Source organism: Camelus ferus, chromosome 11, assembly GCF_009834535.1.
Source record: "Camelus ferus isolate YT-003-E chromosome 11, BCGSAC_Cfer_1.0, whole genome shotgun sequence".
NCBI lineage: Eukaryota > Metazoa > Chordata > Mammalia > Artiodactyla > Camelidae > Camelus > Camelus ferus.
Window position 1 is genome coordinate 54,888,495 of NC_045706.1, and position 20,134 is coordinate 54,908,628.

Here is a 20,134-nt window from a genome sequence, read left to right on the forward strand (position 1 = left end):
CCCTCCCTTTCTTCCTTCTTTTCCCTCCCTCCTTCCCTTTCCCTCCCTCCTTCCCTTCCACCCTCTATTGCTTTGTACGTTGTAGTCCTGGCCCAGTGCCCTAATAAAACCTCAGTTTCCCCGCTGGTACATTGATGGTTCTGAACTAATCAATGGTCCTGGACCTGAGGTTCTGCAGAGGAAATCCTCGGTCCCTCTCTGACTGTCCCCTCTCCAGGCTCGACCACTCTGGCCCCAGAGGAAACTCTGGCCCCAGAGGAATCTCCGGCCCGCAGGGAGGTCAGGGCCGCAATGAGAGGTTGGAAACCCCAGGCAGGGTCAGATATGGGCTGGGGCCATGGATTCCCTGCCTCCTTTGGACACCCTACAGGGACCAGCCTGCTCTGGCCTGGGAAGGGGTGCAAGAGCTGGGGTCCAGGGGCTGCAGAGACCAGGTCGGGGAGAAGAGGACCAGGGCTAGCTTCCACTTTCCCCTTGTCTCCCGCCCCTCCCCTGGCAAGACCCCGAAACTATTCACATCCCTCTAAGGTTTCAGCTGTTCTAGGATTTGATTCTCTCCCTGCTGTATTTTTCTTCTTCTTTTGCAATCTCCAAGAAACCCGAGCTGCCAGATGGGTGGGGGCGATGATTGTTTTCTGTCTGACATCTGGATTTCATTAACGGCCCTGGGCACGCTGACTCAGGAATAGCAGCTCCCCTGGGCTCAGGCCCTCCCCAGACCCCTCAGGGGGCCTGGTCCTTAGCTGGACACTGGCGGCACCAGTGACGACATCCTTTATACCTCCCTCAAAGGAGAAACCAGCCCCCCAAGAACATCTTGGGAGTGGTGGAGGCTGATCGCTTAGAGAATTTCTGCTCCCAGCTCAGTGCCTGATGGGTGGCTGCCAGCTGGGCGTGGCTGGGCCTGACCCCCGTGAAGGGTGACAGAAGGCTTAGGCAAAGGGCCCTGGGTCCTTGGTGTACTGCCACTATCCACACCCCAGTCTCAGATGCTGAGTGGGCCATCGAGGCAGGGAGCCCTGCACTGACCTCAAATAGCAGATATGTTCTGGAGATGAGAAAAGGTGGCCCAGAGAGGTTAAGTGACTTGTCCAAAGTTGCACAGTTGGTAAATAGTAGAGCTGGAACTTGAACTCTGGTCTTTGGATTATAAATTTGAAGCTGTTTCATTTGACCTCAACAAAATCTCCCTTCACTAACATCAGGGTCCTTTCTGTTGGCATAGGGACCCTCAACCCTGTCTGAACTTTAGTGGAAAGGTAATATTTGGGGTTTTCACATCCTATCATCCATCAGAGAGGCCCAATGTGGCCACTCAGCCTAAAGCAGCCCCAGACACTGCTCAGGGCCACATTAAGACACTTGTGGGCCCCTTCCACCATACAAAGTGATTAAAAATTCTATTTTATGACCGTATTGGTAAAAGTTAAATATTACCCAGGCTGGATTCATTATCATATACTCATTATTATTATATTCATTTTTTTCTTCTGGTTTTAAAATAAATGAAAATGACAACATTTTGGGGGTGCCCCTCAAAGAACTGTGGGCCCTCGGCTCTGCGCCTGCTGTTTCTCCTGGCAAAGTCGGCCCAGCATTCTTGGTCAAAGCACTTACTTCTGCAGAACACTTCTTGCCGTCTGATAGCTTCTCATTTTCTTACTGATTTGTGCTTACTGTCTGACTTCACCAACTAGAACACAGGCTCCAAGAGAGCAGGTTTGTTCACTGTGGCATCCTCAAATGCCTACTACGTGCTTGGCACATAGTAGGCATTCAATAAATATTTGCTGGCTAAATAAATGAAAAAGAGCTTATCTCCTCAAGCAGGTATATTTGTACCCTAGGTAGTGGCACCCAATGTGTCCAAGTGGCCACTTCAGAGATCTGGTAGCCCTCCTTGACACCTTATCCTTCTCCCTGTCACCCGCCTGGTCACCATGCCCCAGAGATGCTACTTTCTCATTGTGTCCGGAATTTGTCCCCTCACCTCCAACCTCTGCTCGCTCTTGCCTTGTATCATCTATCCACGTTCCTGGACTGGTTTCGTCTGTAGTCTTGCCTCCTCCAGCCTGGCCTCCAAACTGCCACCAGCATGATCTTTCAAAATGTCAATCTGAGCATGTCACCTAAAACTCTTGGATGGCTTCTCCTTACCCTCCACATGAAGTCCAAGTTTGTACAGCCTGGCACACAGGTCCTCCACCACCTGCTGCAGCCACACCTCCCGCTCCTCCCCTCAGGCACCCAGGGTGCCAACTGTTGCCAAGGGCTCGTGGTTCCCGGAAAGCAAACTCCCACTATTTACACCCTTGCTTGGAAGTCTTCCCTGCCCCAGGCCCAGACTCCTCCTCTCTGAGGCCTCCCATGAAGCCCCAGGCAGAGATGATCCCTCACTGCAAACCTCAACTGCAGCCCTGGTCACCCTGAAGGGCAAATAGTGTTTCCCACTGAGGACAAAGGTAGAGCTTTATCTAGCACAGGCCAGACACATAGTAGGAGCTCAGGAAGGACTCACTGGGAGATTGTAGTGAGTGCTGGGCCCGACTTGTCCCACAGACTGTGTGTCCTGGGCACAGATGTGGCACTGAGCCACGGCCCCACTGCAAGTACACATGCCCATGCAGTGACTGGCATGTGGCTGGCTCGGAGCAGGACGCTGCTCGTCAGGGCTTCACAGTCCCGCTGCATTGGTTTGCAAAAGCAAACTAAGATGCACAGGTGACCAGAGAACAATGCAAATACACATGAAAAAGCAAGGAGCACCGATAAGGTGATTATGTAATTGTGAAACACAGTATAAGTGTATGCTTCTTTTTTCTTTTCTTAGTTGGTTTAAAAAGCAATTTATTAAATAATATGTATATAATTGTATTATTTGTCCTATAATATATAGAACTGTAGTACATTGGCCAATAATAGCACAAAAGAGGTGGGAGCAAATCTGTCTTGGGCTAAGGAAATGACTCCAGGTGGTCACTTGAATCCACAGGAACAAATGACAGAAATTGGAAATGCAAAATAAGCAGGCTAATATGACAAAAGCTATGAATATACAATTGCTCTCATTTCTTCTTCCAGCTTCTCTAAAACATACAAAACTAAGTAAAGTCATAACTGTAACAAGTATTATTGAATTTGTAACATACATAAACGTAATATGCACAACAGTAATGCCACAAGAACAAGGAAAAGAGAGCTCTAAAGGAGTAACAGTCCTAGGTCTCATTGGAGTTGTTAGTATAAATCTGAAGCAGATTCTGATGAGTTAGGATGGGTAAGGTAAGCCCTAGAGCAACCACTAAGGAAATAGTTTAAAAGACTAGTGAAAAAAATAATTAAAGAAATTAAAATGTTATATTAGAAAACTATCACTTAATGCAAAAGGAAACAGTGAAGGAGGAATAGGGGAGCAAAAAAGACGTGAGCAATTTAGAAAAAGTAAAGTGGCAGACCTAACTCCAACTACATCAATAATAGCACTTATCAAAAGACATTAACAATAGCATTACTAAAAATGTAAACGGATTAGGCAATCCAAACAACAAGCAGGTATTGCCAGATTGGCTAAACAGTAAACCAACATCTAACTATAATGCTGTCTACAGGAGACATACTTTAGATCCAAAGATTATGAACAGATTAAAAATAGGAGGATGGAAAGTAGAAAGCAGAAGGACGGGAAAAGATCTACCATGTAAACAGCAACCATAAGAAAGCAGGCTACACTAACACCAGACAAAACAGACTTTAAACCAAAAAATGTCACTAGAGATAAAGAGGGACTTTTACAATGATAAAAGGATTAATCCAATTATAAAGGATTATACATTATAAAAGGAAAATACAATTATAAACATAGATGTACCTAATATCAGAACACCAAAATACACGCAGCAAAAACTGACAGAACTGAAAAAAAGCACCAGTTCAACAGTAACAGAGATGTCAATACTCCTGTTTACAATAATGGATAGAGCTGGGCAGGACACCAACAAGGAGACAGAAGACATAAATAACATTATAAATCTATACTCCACCCAACAGCAGCAGAATACATTCTTCTCAAGTGCACACGGACCATTCTCCAGGATAGCCCAAATGCTAGGCGAGGAAACAAACCACAACAGATTTAGAAGCACTGAAATAATACAAAGTATTTTTCTGAACCACAGTGAAATAAAGTTAGAAATCATTAAAGAAGATATTTGGGAAACTCATAAATATGTGGATATTAAACAACACACTCCTGAGTGACCGGTGGGTCCAAGAAGAAATCACGAGGGAAATCAGAAAATACCCTGTGATAAACAAAAATGGAGATATAACACACCAAAACGTACGGAATGCAGTTCAGGGGGAAATTGATGGCTGTAAACATCTACATTAATAAAAAAGAAAGATGTACAGTCAGTATCCTAAACTTCCACCTCAAGAAACTAGAAAAAGAGCAAACTAAACATACAGCAAGCTGAAGAAAGGAAATAATAAAGATTATAATGAAGAATTAAAAGCAAGGACTCAAAGAGCTATTTGTACACCCATGTTCACAGCAGCATTATTAACAAAAGCCAAAAGATGGTAAAAATCCAGTAGTCCGTGGATGAATAAATGGATAAACAAAATGTAGTACACACACACACACACGCATGCACACATGCTGGAATATTAGTCAGCCTTAAAAAAGGAAAGAGCTACAACATAAGTGAACCTTGAAGACATTATGCTAAGTGTAATAAGCCAGTCACAAAAGGACAAATACTGTATGATTCCATTTATGAGGTACCAAGAGTAGTGAAATCCTTAGAGACAAAGTAAAATGATGCTTGCCAGGGGCTGGGGGAGGGAAGGAGAGGGAATTATTGCTTAATGGGTACAGAGTTTCAGTTTTGCAAGATGAAAAGAGTTCCGAGGATGGATGGTGGTGGTGGTTGCACAACAGCGTAAATGTACTTAACGCCACTGAACTATGCACACTTCAAAATCGGTAAGATAGTAAATTTAATATTATGTGTATTCTACCATAATTTTAAAAATGATTAAAGTAGAAAGTAATGAAATAGAGAATAGAAAAACAATAGAGGATACCGACTAAACCAAAGGCTGGTTCTTAGAAAAGTTCAACAAAATGGACAAACTTTTCGCTAGAATGACCAAGAAAAAAAGAGAAAACGCAAATGACAAGAATCAGAAATGAAAGAAGGGGACATTATTACCGACTTTCTGAACATAAGAAGAATTATAAGAGGATATTATGAACAACTGGATGCCAATAAATTAGGTAACCTAGATGAAAGGCACAAATTCTAGAAATACACCAACTACAGAAACTGACTCAAGAAGAAACAGAAAATCCAAACAGACCCAAAGCAAATAAAGAGGCTGAATTAGAATTTTTTTTTAAAAAAATCTCCTGACAAAAGAAAGCCCAAGTTCAGGTGGCTTCACAGCTGAATTCTACCAACCATTTAAAGAATTAACATTAATTCTTCCAGGAAATAAAACAGGATGGGGACACTTCCCAAATCGTGAAACTGATAAAGGCTACTACATGGATGAACTTTGAAAACAGCGCACCGAGTGAAAGACTCCGTCACAAAAGACCACGTATTACATGAGTCCGTTTATATGAAATGCCCAGGATAGGCAAATCCATAGAGACAGAAAGTCAATTACTGGTTGTTAGGGGGTGGGGGAATCAGAGGACGGTAGCTGAAGAGTCTGAGGTTTCTTTTCAAGTGACAAAAATGTTCTTTGATCATGGAGATGGTTGCACAGCTCTGTGAAAATACTAAAAATCATTGACTTGTATATTGTAAATGGTTGAATTATATAGTATGTGAATTATATCTCATTGAAGCCGTTACCAAAAACAAGGATTCCGCTTTTAAATGTGATATATGCCAAGTTCTTACACAATCGTTCATTTGAAACAAAGGTTTCCACTCGTTCCTTCCTTCAGGAAGACTTATACTGAGCACCTGCTACACTGTGGGGTATCTGGGTGGCATAAGGGTGCAGAGATGAATTTAGCCCAGCACCTGCTCCTGGGGCTTGTGGTCAGGTGAAGGATGGGGAGCATCCAATTATATTCCGGCCTGCCAAAATACTTAGCATCTTGCTGGGTAGGTGCACTCTGCATTGTGATGAAAGGGAGACAAAAATAATTATAGCCAACAGTTACTGAGCGCTTACTGTGTGCCAGGCATGGTGCTAAGCACTTCTCCTGTATTATTTCTTTGAGTCCTCACAGCCATCCTCTGCGTTAGCGTTCTCACTAGACAGTGAACCTTGTGAAGGGGGGGAAGGAGAACCTCGGATAAAATCACTTTTGAGATGGGGCTGGAAGAAGGCTTCCAACAGCTCAGGGGAGAAACTGAGGCTCCACAGACCATGGGAGTCTCAGCCTGGAGCAGCACGGATACTCAAGGAAGCAAAGAGCACCGAGATCCCAAGAGACCAGGGTTCTCATACATGTTCTGCCCTCTTCTCAGCACGTGACCTCTCCAAGACTCTGTTTCTCCAACTGGAAAATGGGGCTATTACTCCTACTTCTGCCAGAGTTAAAAGCCCTGCACAAGATAAGCGAGGATGCTGTGTGACCCACATCAAGGAAGGGTCAAGGTTAATGCCCTCTGTGCCCACAGTCGGAAGAGCGCTGGCCCCATCTGGGAGAGGGCATCACATGCACAACACACACACACACACACACCTACCTTCGCCATCCCTCTGCCTCTGATTCATCATCTGTTGCCTTTGGATGCTGGTCTCCCTTGTCCCATCAACCTGCCCACCCCACTCAAGCCCCCCTCCTCCTGGAAGCTTTCCCAGGTTGCCAGCTCAGCACAAGCACACCTCTTCAGAGCCCCAAGAGCCCCTACTGGTGTCCAACTGCCACCTGCCCGCCAAGTTAAAATCCTCACTCCTCTACTGACTGGCTTGATGGTTCTGTGTGAGACCTTCACTCACACAAGGTGTCCCATAATATGAGGCTAATGAAAGCACTTGGCACACCAGGCAGATGTGAACGCTGAGTGAAATGCTTGAAGAGTGCTCAGCACAGCACCTGTCTCCTCCTTGAATGGGGCAGGGTCCTGCTCTGCCCTCTTCCCAGGCCATAGGCAGGAGACAATGTACAGAAGGTTTTGAGGTGTTGCTGTGAGTGACTGAGAGCTAGCAGCCCCAGTGCTGGGGGCTCAGTAGGGAAGGCATAGGGGCTGCCATGGGCACATCCTTGAAGATCAACCAGATCCTTAGCTGCCCTTTGGCCCCTCATCCCAACCCAAGAACCCCTGGGGTGTAGAGGCTTCACCCTCTGCCAGCATCTCCTCATGCCAAGGGCCCTTTGCTTAATGCATATTTTGAGGCTAGACAGGGCCCAGGGGCGGGCCATCGTCATTGGGTCAGCTCCCACTCTGCAGGGTCTGGGGTGGGACTCTCTTGGCCAGGAGTAGGGAGGCTGAGATCACTGGCTGAATCACCAGGCTCTGACTAGAACGCAGCTCTGGGCTGGGCCTGACATTCTGCATTTCTAACAAGCTCCGGGGCGACACCAGTGCGGCTGCGCCCGGCCACACATGAAGTAGCAAGGACCTTAAGCATGGCATGGTCATTTCTGAGAAGAGCGGTGATTGACAAGTGCACCTCGGCCTCCCGCTGGTCCTGGAGGGACCCAGCCCTGCCCAGCCACGCCCTCGGCTGCCAACATCTGGAGAGCAAGGCCACGTGGATTTTCTGAGTTTCCAGGATTCCATTTCCATTACATGGATTAAAAAGAAAGTGGTACCACCTTATAAAAACAGTGGAAAGTATGGGGGAAAAAAAAGGAAAAAAAATCATTGATAATCTCATCCCGTATTTAAAACAACTGTTAACATCTCTCCCCAGGATTCCAAAGTCACGTCTGTCAGAGAGCCAGGTATCCTCTGGTGAGTGGAGTTTGCCCCGGGAGCCCCGCCTTGTCACGGCGAAGCACTGGGTGAGAGATGGGGACCACTCCCGACCTTCTCCTGGTCCCTCTCACACCCCAAGGGAGCGATGCCCAGCCCTGTGGTGCCTGAGGCTTTCTCTCAGACCTATCGTGAGGGCACAGGTCAGGGGCAGGGCCATCCCCTCTCCCTCACGGGCAGCAGGAGGAGGAGGAAGCACTGCTGCAGAGGAGGCCAAGCGGGGTCTGGGGGAGGGGGTGCAGCACATCTGGATTCCTGGCCCAGAGCCTGCATTCCTTCCCGGTGAGTGGGAGGTGATGGGCTCTCAGGAGAGCTGTGAGGAGGCTGCCGATCCCCTCCTGCCCCACTGTAACAGGACCCACCTTGGCAGGAAGACTACTGGGGACTCAAAGGCCCAGAGCCTCATTCTGGGGTCCCCCATCCAGACTGCTGGGGGGCCCAGTGCAGTCCCAAGTGAGCCCTGTCCCATCCACACCCGCCAGCCTCGCCTCCGAAAAACCAGAGGGGACAAAGAGGTGGAGACCAGCGGCCACGGGGCCAGGCGCTCATGGAATGGACCCTAGGTGGCTGCTCCACCTGCTCCACCCATGGAGGGCAGTGCACAAGTGAGTCGGGGCCAGGCTGCCTTACCTGGGGGCAGTCCTTGATGTAGTGTCCTTTGTTGAAGCACAGGTGGCACAGGTAGTTGGGCGGGGGCCGCTTGCTGGGCTTGCGGGTCTCGGAGGTGAGGGTCAGGTCCGAGAAGTGCTCGGTGAGGGAGCTGAGGCCGTCGGCGATGTTGTTGAGGGAGCCGTAGGGCGAGGCGCTCTTGTACACGCTGCTGCTCAGGGCCTGCGGGGGACAGAGGCTGTGAGGGCTCCCGAGGCCTGGCCACTTGTGCTACTGTGGCCTCTCGGGAAGTTCCATAGGCCACACGCGCGCACGCACACACACACACACACACAATCATACTGATCCTTCAGCCATCTGCGGGCTCTGGCTTCCTGGAGCCTGCAGTCAAATCCTAACTCTAGTTGTGTGTCCACAGACAAGCCATTGACTCCATCTGGCAAACAGGAATAATGAAAGCTACCTCCAAGGGTTTCTATGAGGCTAACACGAAGCCTCGCATGTAAAGCACTTTATTTCCTGCCTGGCACGTAGGAGCCACTCAGTACCCGGGGACGATGACGACGGTGAGGATGGTGATGACAGTGACGATGATCACTAGTTCTTCACACATCGCCAGGGGGTGAGAAGCGCAGCAGAAAGCAGCACGTCTTGCTGTTAGACCCGGGGCTCTGCCACGTACTGGTGGAGTGACTTTAGACAGCGGCTCGCAGCACTGTCTCCACCGTACAGAAGAGAAGACTGCAGTCCAGGACTTTGCCTGGCCTCTGCGGCCCGAGGGCTATGCGGACCGTGTTCCAGGAGCCCACAGCCGGGCCCAGGCCAGCTCTCGGGAAGCCCGGGGAGGAAGCGGCCCACCTCTCTCACCTCTCCCACCTCCAGTTGACAGGAACCAGATGTCTCGCCTGGCTTCAAAGCAGACGCGGCCCAGGCCCCCTCCTGCTGCATACAGCCTCTATTTATAGGAGTCACGGGCTCTGGGCGGCCAGGCACACTGGAATTTAGCAAAGGTGGGGCCTGTGGTGAGGCTGGCAGGGAATGGCCATAGGCCCCCTCTCCTGGGGCCAGGACAAGGCTGCAAAGACGCAGCTTCCCTGGAGACCAATGACAAATCTGGGCATGGGGCTTGGGCATCCCTGTCCCCAGCTCAGGTGCCCAAGGAACTACAGACCTTGGGGAGCCTTGGGTCTCATGGAGAGACGCAGCCTTCCTCATGGGGGTTCCCCGGATCACATGGAGGAGGGCCCCTGAGAGGAAGATGCCTCAGGCTCCCTTACAACGTTGGGGAAACAGTGGTCCAAGGCAGGGACAGTCCTTTCTGCATACCCTCAGTGTGGGAAGAGGGGAGGTGAGCTGAGAGCTGGCCCCAGGGGATCAGACACTCCTCCTTCAAACAGGACAGATCCCATCCCTCACATATCTGCCTCAGCCTCCCAACTCTGGGGGTCTGGCACTCCTCCCTAGAGCACATAGCCCTCACTCTTCTTGGCTCCCTGGACACCCTGCTATGTCACTCTGGGCCAGCCTTTTACCCCTCTGGGCCTCTGGTCCCTCTCATGTAGGTTTGGACCACAGTCTGGAGTCTGGAAGGAGAGACAGAGACACCACATCCAGGGCAGCCCAAGCCCAACGCAGAGCTGGCCTAGAGTGACTGGGCATGGAACTCAAAAGCTCCTAATGACCATCTCTGCTCTACCACTGCCCAGGGCTGCCGTGAGCCCCAGGGCCCAGGGAAGATCCCACACAAACGTGCATCCAATCTGAGGGTGACTCTCCAGCTCTCAGATGGCTCCAGGTGGAGTGGACCATCCTGAGAGGCAGAAGGTCCCCCATCCCTGGAGGTATGTGAGCCAAGGCTGGACAACCTTAAGAGGTGGAGGGAGGGTCCCAAAGGAAATGGGATTAGAAGATGACAGTAACATACATTGAGTACTTACTGCGTCCCAAGCACTGGAAGATAGCTGATGCTTACCATAGTCATTGTCCCCATTTCACAGATTAAATGACTGTGTCCAAACTTGTACTGAATGACTGGGAAACTTTTAACAAATAAGCTTTCTGGGCCCCACCTTAGACCTATCAAAGCAGCCACCTGGGACTTGAGGACCCAAAATCTGCATTGTTTTATCATGGTAAAATACACATTACATAAAACCTAGTCTTTTTAACAATTTTTAAGTGTGCAGTTCAGTGGTATTAAGTATAGTCATATTATTTATTGTACAGTCATCACCACCATCTGTCTCCAGAAATTTTTCATCATTCCAAACTGGAAACTCTGTCCTCATTAAACACTAACTCCCCACTCCCCCTTTCCCCAAGCCCAAATCTGCCTTTTAAAGCTCCCCTGGGGCAGCTCAGGTACAACCCGCCCAGCTCTACCTGACCTTGGGAGCACCTGGACTTTTCAACCATCAAGGTCTCTCCCTAGCTTGACTCTACACCTCTCTCCACTCAAACTGGTCTGAGGGAGGGCAGAATCGCCCCAGCCTCCCAGAGAAAAGTTCATCCAAACAAGAAACTTGAAGCTCCAAATGGTGTGACTCACCCTCATGGCTGGGAAATGCAATTTCACAAATAACAACCCTCTTATTTTTTTCTTTTCTTTCTTTTTTCTTTTCTTTTCTCTCTCTCTTTTCTGCCCCCCTCCCCCCACCTCTGGGTAAGATTTAAGCAAGTCCACAGGAATCAGGGCTGTTTTGGCAGCAAACTGTCAAGAGGAAAGGGAAGTTTGGTGGGTGCCAGAAAGTGCATTAATTACACCCTGAAAAACCTCTCCCCCGTCTTGTGGCCACACATCCCTGCCCACGGGCGGCCCCGTGGGCATCTCTGGGCAGCCAGAAGCCTCTGAGCAGGCTGTTGTCTCCCTGGTGGCTTGACATCCCCCACCGCCTCAGGAGGGTCACAGCTTTGCCCCTCAGGAGGGTCACACAGGCAGCTGCAGGTCAGAGAAGTGAGGCCAGAGCTCCCCGCTCACCACCTCTCCTTTCCCCATCCAGGGTGCTCTGGCCTGTTCCTCATGGCCATGCCAGCTCCCCGCCTCCAACCCCAATTCAAGACGACACCATGAAAGGACAGAGCAGTCAGATGACCCAACCTCACTCTCAAGTTACAATGGAGAAACTGAGGTCCAGTGGGGCCCAGGGGCACAGACCTGGGCACACAGCCACGCCTAGGGCCAGAAGCCCTGCTTGCCGGGGGCTGGAAGGGTGGGTGGGGCAGCAAGCTGTTTCCTCTCAGAAGCCCCGAGGAGCTCGGGCCTTGGAGGTGAAAGGCGAGCTGAGCTCTGGGCCATTTCCACAGCCTGGGGGGACTGGACGAGCAGAGACCAAGACACACGGAGCTCCGTCCCGCTTCCTGTGGAGCCGGGCCGGGCCTCTTGGGTTGCCCGTGTGTAAAATGGAACAGGGAACAGGGAAGGAGGGCAAACTTGATGATACCTGCGGTCCTGCATTTTTTAAGGTCCAGAAACCTAGGTACCGAAAGACACTTCCCGAGCCTGGTATGCAGAAGGCACTTAATCAACACGGGCACCATGCATCCCAAGTGCTGCGCCTGCAGCTGGAGGGCAAGGTTGGGCGGGGCTTCCCTTTACCAGCCAGCCCCTAACTCTGCAACAGCTGGGCTGCTCCCCTCAGCGTCCCACAGGCAACGTGCTTTTCTCCCTCCAGTTCGGCACTTGCTGTCCACCCCCACCCCAGGATGTGCATTCTGGGTCCAAACCCCTCCAGGACCTGGCTTGTGACCTGGCTCTTACGCTACTGGTGTGGCCATGAACCCATCCTTCCTCTTGCTCTGGCCTGGGCTCCAAGGGCTGATGTGGAGAATATATGTTCAGACGCGTCTAAGGCCCCACAGGCCACAGAGGCCCCAGTCTCCTCCAGGGGCCTCCCGGACCTCCCGGCTGTAGCTCTGTCCCTCAGTGCCGTAGGCTAGTGTGGGGACCACCCTGTGACACCTCTACCCTTGCCTGAGGCGGCTCTGAAGTCTGTCTCTAATCTCTTTACCCAGTGATACCTCCTCATCTGTTGGCGAGGCTGGACATTCCCGAAGGCAAAGATTCTGCAACCCTCTGTTGCCCTAGAGCGCAGACTGTTTCTGCTGCTCCCTACGCCCAAGACTGTGCTGCAGACAGGTGACCACAGGCAGGAAAGGAGCAGCACTTGACAATGGTATGGATGCCCCAACACCTTGAAGGATTCAGGTTGGGGTCTCCGAGTTCCCTTGGGCTAAAGCTGAAGGGCGCCCTCACCCAAGGTTTGGCTGCTCTGGGCACTGGTTGAGGGCAGCCCCACTTGTGTGGTGAGTGGAAGCCTCTGGGCCAACTAGGCCCAAATCACCAGCCTGGGGGAAGAGACCACCTCTCCTTCCTCCCTGGGTCAGTGAGCCCAGCAGCTAGCAGGAAGCATGGGAGCCTCGTGCCATATGTAGGGAACAAAGCATCAGATTCCTGCCCATTGCTGGAACTCCTCCAAGCTTCTGGCTTGGCTGTTAGGGAAAGTTAGGTGGGAAGACTCTAAAGTTTACTTTGATTCTACTTGTGTCAGATACTTGACTGGATCCTTTCCCTCTCTTAGTCTTTTACACCTGGCAAGAACACTGATTGGATGGGCATTTTTGGCCCTATTTTAGAGAACTGGAAACTGAGGCTCAGAGAGGCAAAGTAACTTGCCCAAGGTAACACAGTGAGCATGTAGCTGAGAGGATATTCATACCTAGATTGGTTGGTCTGTTATATTTTAGCCCCTACATGGCCTCAAAGGCTTGGCTTCACCTACGGGAAGGGGAACCAGAGGAAAACACCAGTTGTGGACCACTCTCCTTGGCACAGGGGCCCTGTGATATCCCCTTGGCCCTGGCAAGAAGAGGCACCAGCTTCTCTGGGCTGTGTGAGGGGGTTGGGCCCTGAGGTGGGTGGTTCTGCTGAGGGATTTGGGGTGAGTAAGTAGAGATTTCCAGGGCTGACTTAGCCTGACAAGCTGTGCTCCCCCTTGGCCTCCTCCCAGGACAGAAAGAGGGCACAGCGGGAGGGTACAGGCAGGAGTTAGGGCAGGTGGGCAGAAGCTTCCGAGAGCAGCCTAGGGGGAGAAGAGAGAGGTGCAAGAAGATAGGAGGGACAGCAGGAGGGGTGGGAGCAGCACCACAGGGGAGGCCACGGCAGCAGGTAGCATCTGAGGGGGTCTGGCTGAAGCAAATGTGGGTCCTGCTGCCCCCTGGCCCAAGATGGCCCTGGAGGAGGAACGCTGTCAGCCCCAGTCCCCGTCTCTGCGGGGGTTCTTTCACCCGCTGAACCTTCTGATGCCTAAAAGCCACCCCTGTACACACTCCACGCACACGCACAGACAGGCGCACTGCGCACATATGCACACATATTCGCACCCACACTCCTCTCTCTCTGAGACAAGAAACCACACATCTCACAAATGACTCCACCCCTTCTCCAAGGAGCTCTGCACTTCGTCTACCCCTAGGGTCTATCGGCTGGAGCCCCGGGGGTCGAACCACACACATCCTATACCACAAGCGGGGGTGGATGTGGGCTGGGATCAGGGACAGATGAGACAGCGGGTTGTCAAGGCTGGAGCTGGCCAATGGGAAAGTGAAGCCACACCTGCCTGGACTGAGGGTTTCTCCAGCCACGCTCAGACCCCGCCCAGCTCTGCTCCTGTTCGCAAGGTCCAAAGCTGACCTGTGGGCCAAGAAGGTCACAGGGTGAACCGTGACAGAGGTGGCAACCCTCCACTCAGGACCCCCAAGGGCACCATTGCCTCCTGGAGGCCGACTCACCCCAGGGCACCGTACACATAGTTCCCGGGACCCAGCCAGAGCTTGATGACAGATTCGAATTTAAATAAGCACTCAGTGTTCTTCTTGGTACAGGGAGTCCAGAGACAGAAATTTGGGGAAAGGGCCGGGGGAGGGAGGAGTGCCGAGGCAGCAGGACAAAGAGCGGACCCAGGGGAGACTCCCCCTCCCACTCGTCCCTCCTGCTCCGCCCAGGCCACCTCTCACCTGGTAGGTGCACACGTTTCACAGCCAGATGCCTGCTGCCCAGCTAGAACATGAGCACTGGGGGCCAGACTGCCTCTCACTTCTAGAACATGTCCATTGCACGAAAGCAGAAAGTGTGAATCAGAGAACTTGAGGACTAGAGGGACCCTACTGCTTAGCCAGTCTAGGGGTAAAAACCACTGAGGCTTGCAGCCTCTATAGCAGGGGGCCTTGATGTGGGATCCACTGTCGACATGAAGGTGCCATGATCCCCTTGGAATCACGTGCAAACACGAGTGCTGCGTGGGCACGGATGCGTGGGCTCTGTGCACTGTGCTGCGGAGAGAACTCTGGCTGACTTTAGATTCTCAAAGAGGTCCATAACCAAAGAAGGCCAGGAACCGTTAGCACACCTAAGCTTCTGCTGCAACACCTCTGGGGACATGGTTTCACTACTCCCAAGTCAGCTCTTTAAAATTTATCAAGCAATCCATAAACGCTTATTCTGAGAGAGAAAACAGAAGGCTTAGGGACTGAGGAAAGGGTTCACAGAGTCGCAAGTCTGGGGAAGGAAGAGGAGAGAGTTCAAGTTATCCATTTACCCATCGACTTAGCAAACGTTCACTGAGCACCTAGTCTGTCCCAGGCACTGACCAAGCAACAGACGCTGGGATAATGAAGCGGAAAAAGACAAGATCCCTGTTCTCAGAGTGTTGATAACGTAGCTAATGAGACAAACACATATGGTACATATTTCACAGCAATAACAATTGTTAAGACATGCTTTACCAGAAGCATGTACCACTCATCCGTCATGGTACACAGCTGAAGGGAGGTGTGCTCCCCACAGCAGCCAGGTAACGCCTTCAGGGAAGAGACATCTTCCTGTGCCATAAAGAAGTTAGAATCTGTTGGTTATGTAGGGGCAGTCAACAGCAGGAGAAGCAACAGCAAGTGCAAAAGTTTAAAGGAATGGCACTGCTTGGTGTTTTCAGAATTCTCAAATGGACCGGTATGATCAGAGGAGGACAGAGAAAGATTATATAACACCACCATACACACACAGAAACACACACACACACACACACACACACACAGAGGACAGATCAAGCATCTGGAGACACAGGCTGGAGCCCTGGTCTTGCCACTGATTTCCTGACTCCATCTTCCTCCTCTGGAAGAGCCTTGTTTCCCCATTTCCTCATGGACAATGGGGATGCTGCACACAGTGTACACTATGGAAGCGCTCACTGTCCATCTCCTCTGCCTCTCCCAGGCCGGGACACCCTTGGACTCACATCGCATGGAGCTCCATGCTGGGTTTCTGGGGAGTGGCTGGAGTAGGGACATGACAGGAAGCCTGGGACCCATGACCAATGCCTACCACTCCTCAGAAGTTTGGGTAACATCAGAGGTCCTGAGGCTTAACAGAATATCTTGATCATTGCTCCTCCACTGGGGCGCAGAGCATGATCCAGGTAAAGCCAACCGGACCAGCAGGACGAGCCACAGACAACTGTGGTTGGGACGGAGAAGAGTTTCTAGATTGAGCTCTGCCACTGACTCTCTGGGTGACTTGCCAGGTCTCTGTTTACTCTTCTGTAAAATGGAAGCCATGAAGAAAAAGATGCCAAGAATAAAGCACCACCAAGAGTAAGGGATGCTACTCAAAGGCAGTCTGCTCCCAGGGCCCTTCGCTTGGTGCTGACAGCGCCTGGCTCTATGTCGCTGCTAATTCCTTATTACTGAGGCTGCCTGCTTTCCTCCCTCCCACCTGACTCAGAAGGTCCATGAGGTGTGGTCTCCCCTCTGAGGCTAGGCCCACCCAGTCAACTTAATTTGCTGGAGGGAGGGTCAGGCCACCCCAGCCAACAGGCACTCCAACAACAGGCCCCCTTGCCTGAGTCAGAGCTCAGCTTCCCAGGTCTGGCCAGAGAGAGCCGGGCGTCCTCCCAAGCTCCCAGCTGGGCTGGAATGGCCCTTCCTCCCTTAAAAACTTCAGAAGACGGTCAATACCTGGGGGCCTTTTTTTTTTTTTTTAACTTTTTCTTTAAAAAAAAAAACAGACCTCATGCATACTAAGCGTGCACTTTACCACTGAACGATACCCCCAACCACTACCTGGGGATCTTTTAAAGCAGGACTCTATGGTCACCCCTCTGAGGGTTCCAACAGCCCCATGTATGCAGAAGCCTGAACCCCTGTCTGATAAGTCTTGTGAAACTTTTGCTGCTGTTCTCACATCTCCAACGGGTGGATGAGAGAGGCGAAAAGGAGGGGGTCCTCAGGAGATAGCATTAGGACCCAGGGAGGGCACCTGGGTTAACAGCTCCAGGAAGAGCCTCCTAAGAGTTGAAACTATCCAACAAGAAAGCAGTCTGCTTCAACAGAGCATTCCCTGAGCCTGGAGATGCTCAGAAGAATGGTGGCAGGTGTTCTGTGCCAAAAATGTACTCCAGTCAGATAGGTATGGAAAATATTGGGTAGAAGAAACGTTAGCCAGTTTTTAACAACAGGACGTCTCAGAGCCTTTACTGTGCTAGTGGGTGTTATGTGTCTCCAAGGGAGGACGCAGTACGTTCTGTTTGCCAAATGTATTGACCCCAAAGCCCTTCCCCCAAACCCGCCAAACATCACTTGACAGTAGGGCTGCATCTTCAAGCCACACCTGTCTCTGGAGGAAGAGGGAAAGAAAAGAGCAGTCCTAAGTATCTGACCTAGAATGGGACGCTTCATCTCCTTTGAAGGGGTACAGGGACTCCCCAGGAGGGGCTCTCGGCATCCCTCTGAGGTGCCTGAAAGCTAATGCTCAACGTGGGGGTAACTCAGCTTTTCTGGAGGTAGAGTCCCACGGCCCCTACACTGTTGTGATTTTAAATTGCAAACAAAATCTGGCAGGGAAGATCCCCATGCCACCCAACCCTCACCCCCTCTAAGACCTGGGCTTCCTCAGTACCGGGACAGAGAGAGGAAGGGCTCACCCAAGGGCCTCACAAGTTTCTCCCAAAAGATATAAAGTTGTTGCCATAGATCAGGGCTTGAAACGGGTTCACAGGGTCCAGTTTCTAGACCCAGAGGCCTTTTAAAAAACTGCACAAAGTACCCGTGTCTGCTTTGGTCTGGCAGCCTTAGCACAAGCCAAGAAGCCGAGGAGCCCTCACAGGCATCCAAGTCACCTCCTGGTGCTTGTTCCTGCACTTGCCTATGAACTCTGCCATCTCCCTCTCTGCTCCTCGGGCCAGTGTTCCACTCAGAACCCTTGGCTTATCTTCAGCTTCCAGAGCGGAGGTTCCAGGGGCACAATGGGCTTCTGTGCCCCTATGTCCTCAACCCCCACCCCCCTTCCCCGCCCAAACCCCAGCTGCATTCATGGTGTTTTGCTATTGTGGTGGGAGCAGCCTGGGGGTGGTGCAGGAGGGGGTGGGCTCTTGGCACAGGGACCGGTGCAGACAGGCCGTGGTCAGCGGTCAGCATGCAAGTCACATCCGCAGGCACTGCCACCAGTCCTGCCAGGCTTCACACAGAATGGCGACGTTCCTGGGCCCCTGGGTCCCTTCGTAGAGTCCCCTCCGGCCCACACACAACTTGCTTCCTGTCCAACTAGCCCCTTGATGGCATTCAGGTGGGGGTAATTTTTCTTGCCTTCTCAGCTGGTTGCTATTTTGGAGCCATATTAGGTCACCAGCTAAGCCCTGGACGCAGGAAAGGCTTGTCCCCAGGAGCACAGCTGGGGCTTCAAGAGGGTTTAGGAGGCAAAGCGGGTGTGGGGGGGGGTGGTGAGAGTGAATGAGCCTGAAGCCAAGAGAGTCTTCCGAAATTCAGCAGGTACAGCCCTCCAGCCCCCCCCCCCCAAGAAGCCACTGGCCCGTGAGCAGAGGAGAAGCCCCTCCTACCTCCCCTCACCCAGCCTGTCTGTAGACACATCCTCTCCTGCCTGTACACCTCTCACATCCCACACACATCACCCTGGGGGATAGCAGGGACTACAGCCTATTTTACCAGTTTTACAGATAGGTAAACTGAGGCCCAGAGAGAGATGAGGGTTCCTCCAAAGTCAAATCATGAGAGACTTTTTTCCATCATTGCTCGAGATAACCTTTATCAGCTCCTTCTACACCGGCTTCAGCAAAGGAACATGCCTCTTCATGGGGACACTGAGGTAAAAAGCAGTGAAGTGACAGGAGGCAGGTCTCACTGAGACTCAGCTGGGATCCTGGATGCCAGATATTTCCAAGAGGAGGCACAGCAGCCTACCCTCACAGGGCACACTTGATGACCCCAAACTCCCAGGCCCTCTTAGCAGAGACCCACATGGTGGGGGGAACAAGGCCAAGATAGGGTGGGAGCAGAGGGGGACTAGTAGAGGCTGATTAGAGACCCCCATTTGACCTGTGAGTCATGGTGACCCTCCTGCCTTTGGGCTCCCACCGGGCCCCCATGAAATCACCCACCATTCACACTGTATCATCTTGTCTATCTTCTAATCCAGGCCCCCCCACCCCGAGCCTCTGACTGAATCCCCAGGGGGGCCACGCAGAACTCAACAAATGTTCGGTAAGAGAACAAACAACTGACAAGCCCCAGGCACTGAAGAAACACCCCACAAACTGTCCTCCAAAACCACTGGTCACAGAAGCCAGTTCCCCGAAGAGGTGGCAAATGTTTTTACAAGAAAGAAAGATTCCCAGCCAAGAACAATTCCTCACGGGGAGAGAGGACTTTCCAGACTCATCTCCCCTAGCTTTGCCCAAATGGCCCAACACAGGTCAGCCAGCCCTTCTCTCTGCTGGCCTAGTGCTGGCCCAGTTCTAGGCCTCAGGTCAAAGATTTACGCGTCCAGGTCTCCCCTAGTCAATAACGGCCAAGCTGAATACAGTACGGGGCCAGAAAGGGCAACCCCCGGTCTTCCCTCCACTCCATCCCCAGCACACTGGTGCATACACAGGCCTTCTCCAGCAAACTGTTAAGGAATCTGACTCTCCTGAAACTAACTGGTATGCCGAGGTCTAGAAGGGAAGTACCCCTTGTGGTTGTCCTCCACCCCGCCCCTTCCCCCTGCACTTTTGCTGAGAGCTGCCAGAAGGAGAGTGAGTGAAGGCCACAGAAGGGTGTCTGCAGTTCCCAAATGAGGCAGGACTAAGCAGGAGTGGGCCCAGGAGGAGCCTAGCTGAAGGGAGAGAGGGTGGTATCCAGGAAGGCTCTGAAGACCTCTCAAAGGGTCTGGGAGGTCCTGGCAATCTGTGTATTTATCTAGCTGGGGAAAGATGCACTGCCCCTCCAAATTTGTAACTGAATCCACCCAACAGGCAAACTTTGCAACAGCAGCCCGCCCAGGTTTCTGGAGAAGGCACTGGGCAGCTGGAACCTCTCCCCCTATCTAACCCCCCTCCCAAGAGCTCGAGAGGATTTCCCTTTCATTTCCTTCCAGGCTGGGAGGGCGGGGGACAACGCAGTCTGTGGGGTCAAGCCCTCAAAAACCACTTCCTATGTGTCTGGGGGAGGGCCAGAGGCTGGAGGATGTATCTGGGGGTCCCTGTGTGAGAACAGCAGGAAAGGCCCTCCGGGAGAGTCACTGCTCTCCGGGG

General features: G+C 51.7%; 1 protein-coding gene across 1 annotated transcript in view; it reads right to left on the reverse strand.

Moving 5' to 3' along the window:
- The window catches only part of ZCCHC24 (zinc finger CCHC-type containing 24), a 58,908-nt gene that overhangs the window by 37,836 nt on the left and 938 nt on the right, over window positions 1–20,134 (reverse strand). The window contains 1 exon segment of the mRNA XM_032491582.1: window positions 8,580–8,780. Coding sequence (XP_032347473.1) covers window positions 8,580–8,780 — 201 coding nt within the window.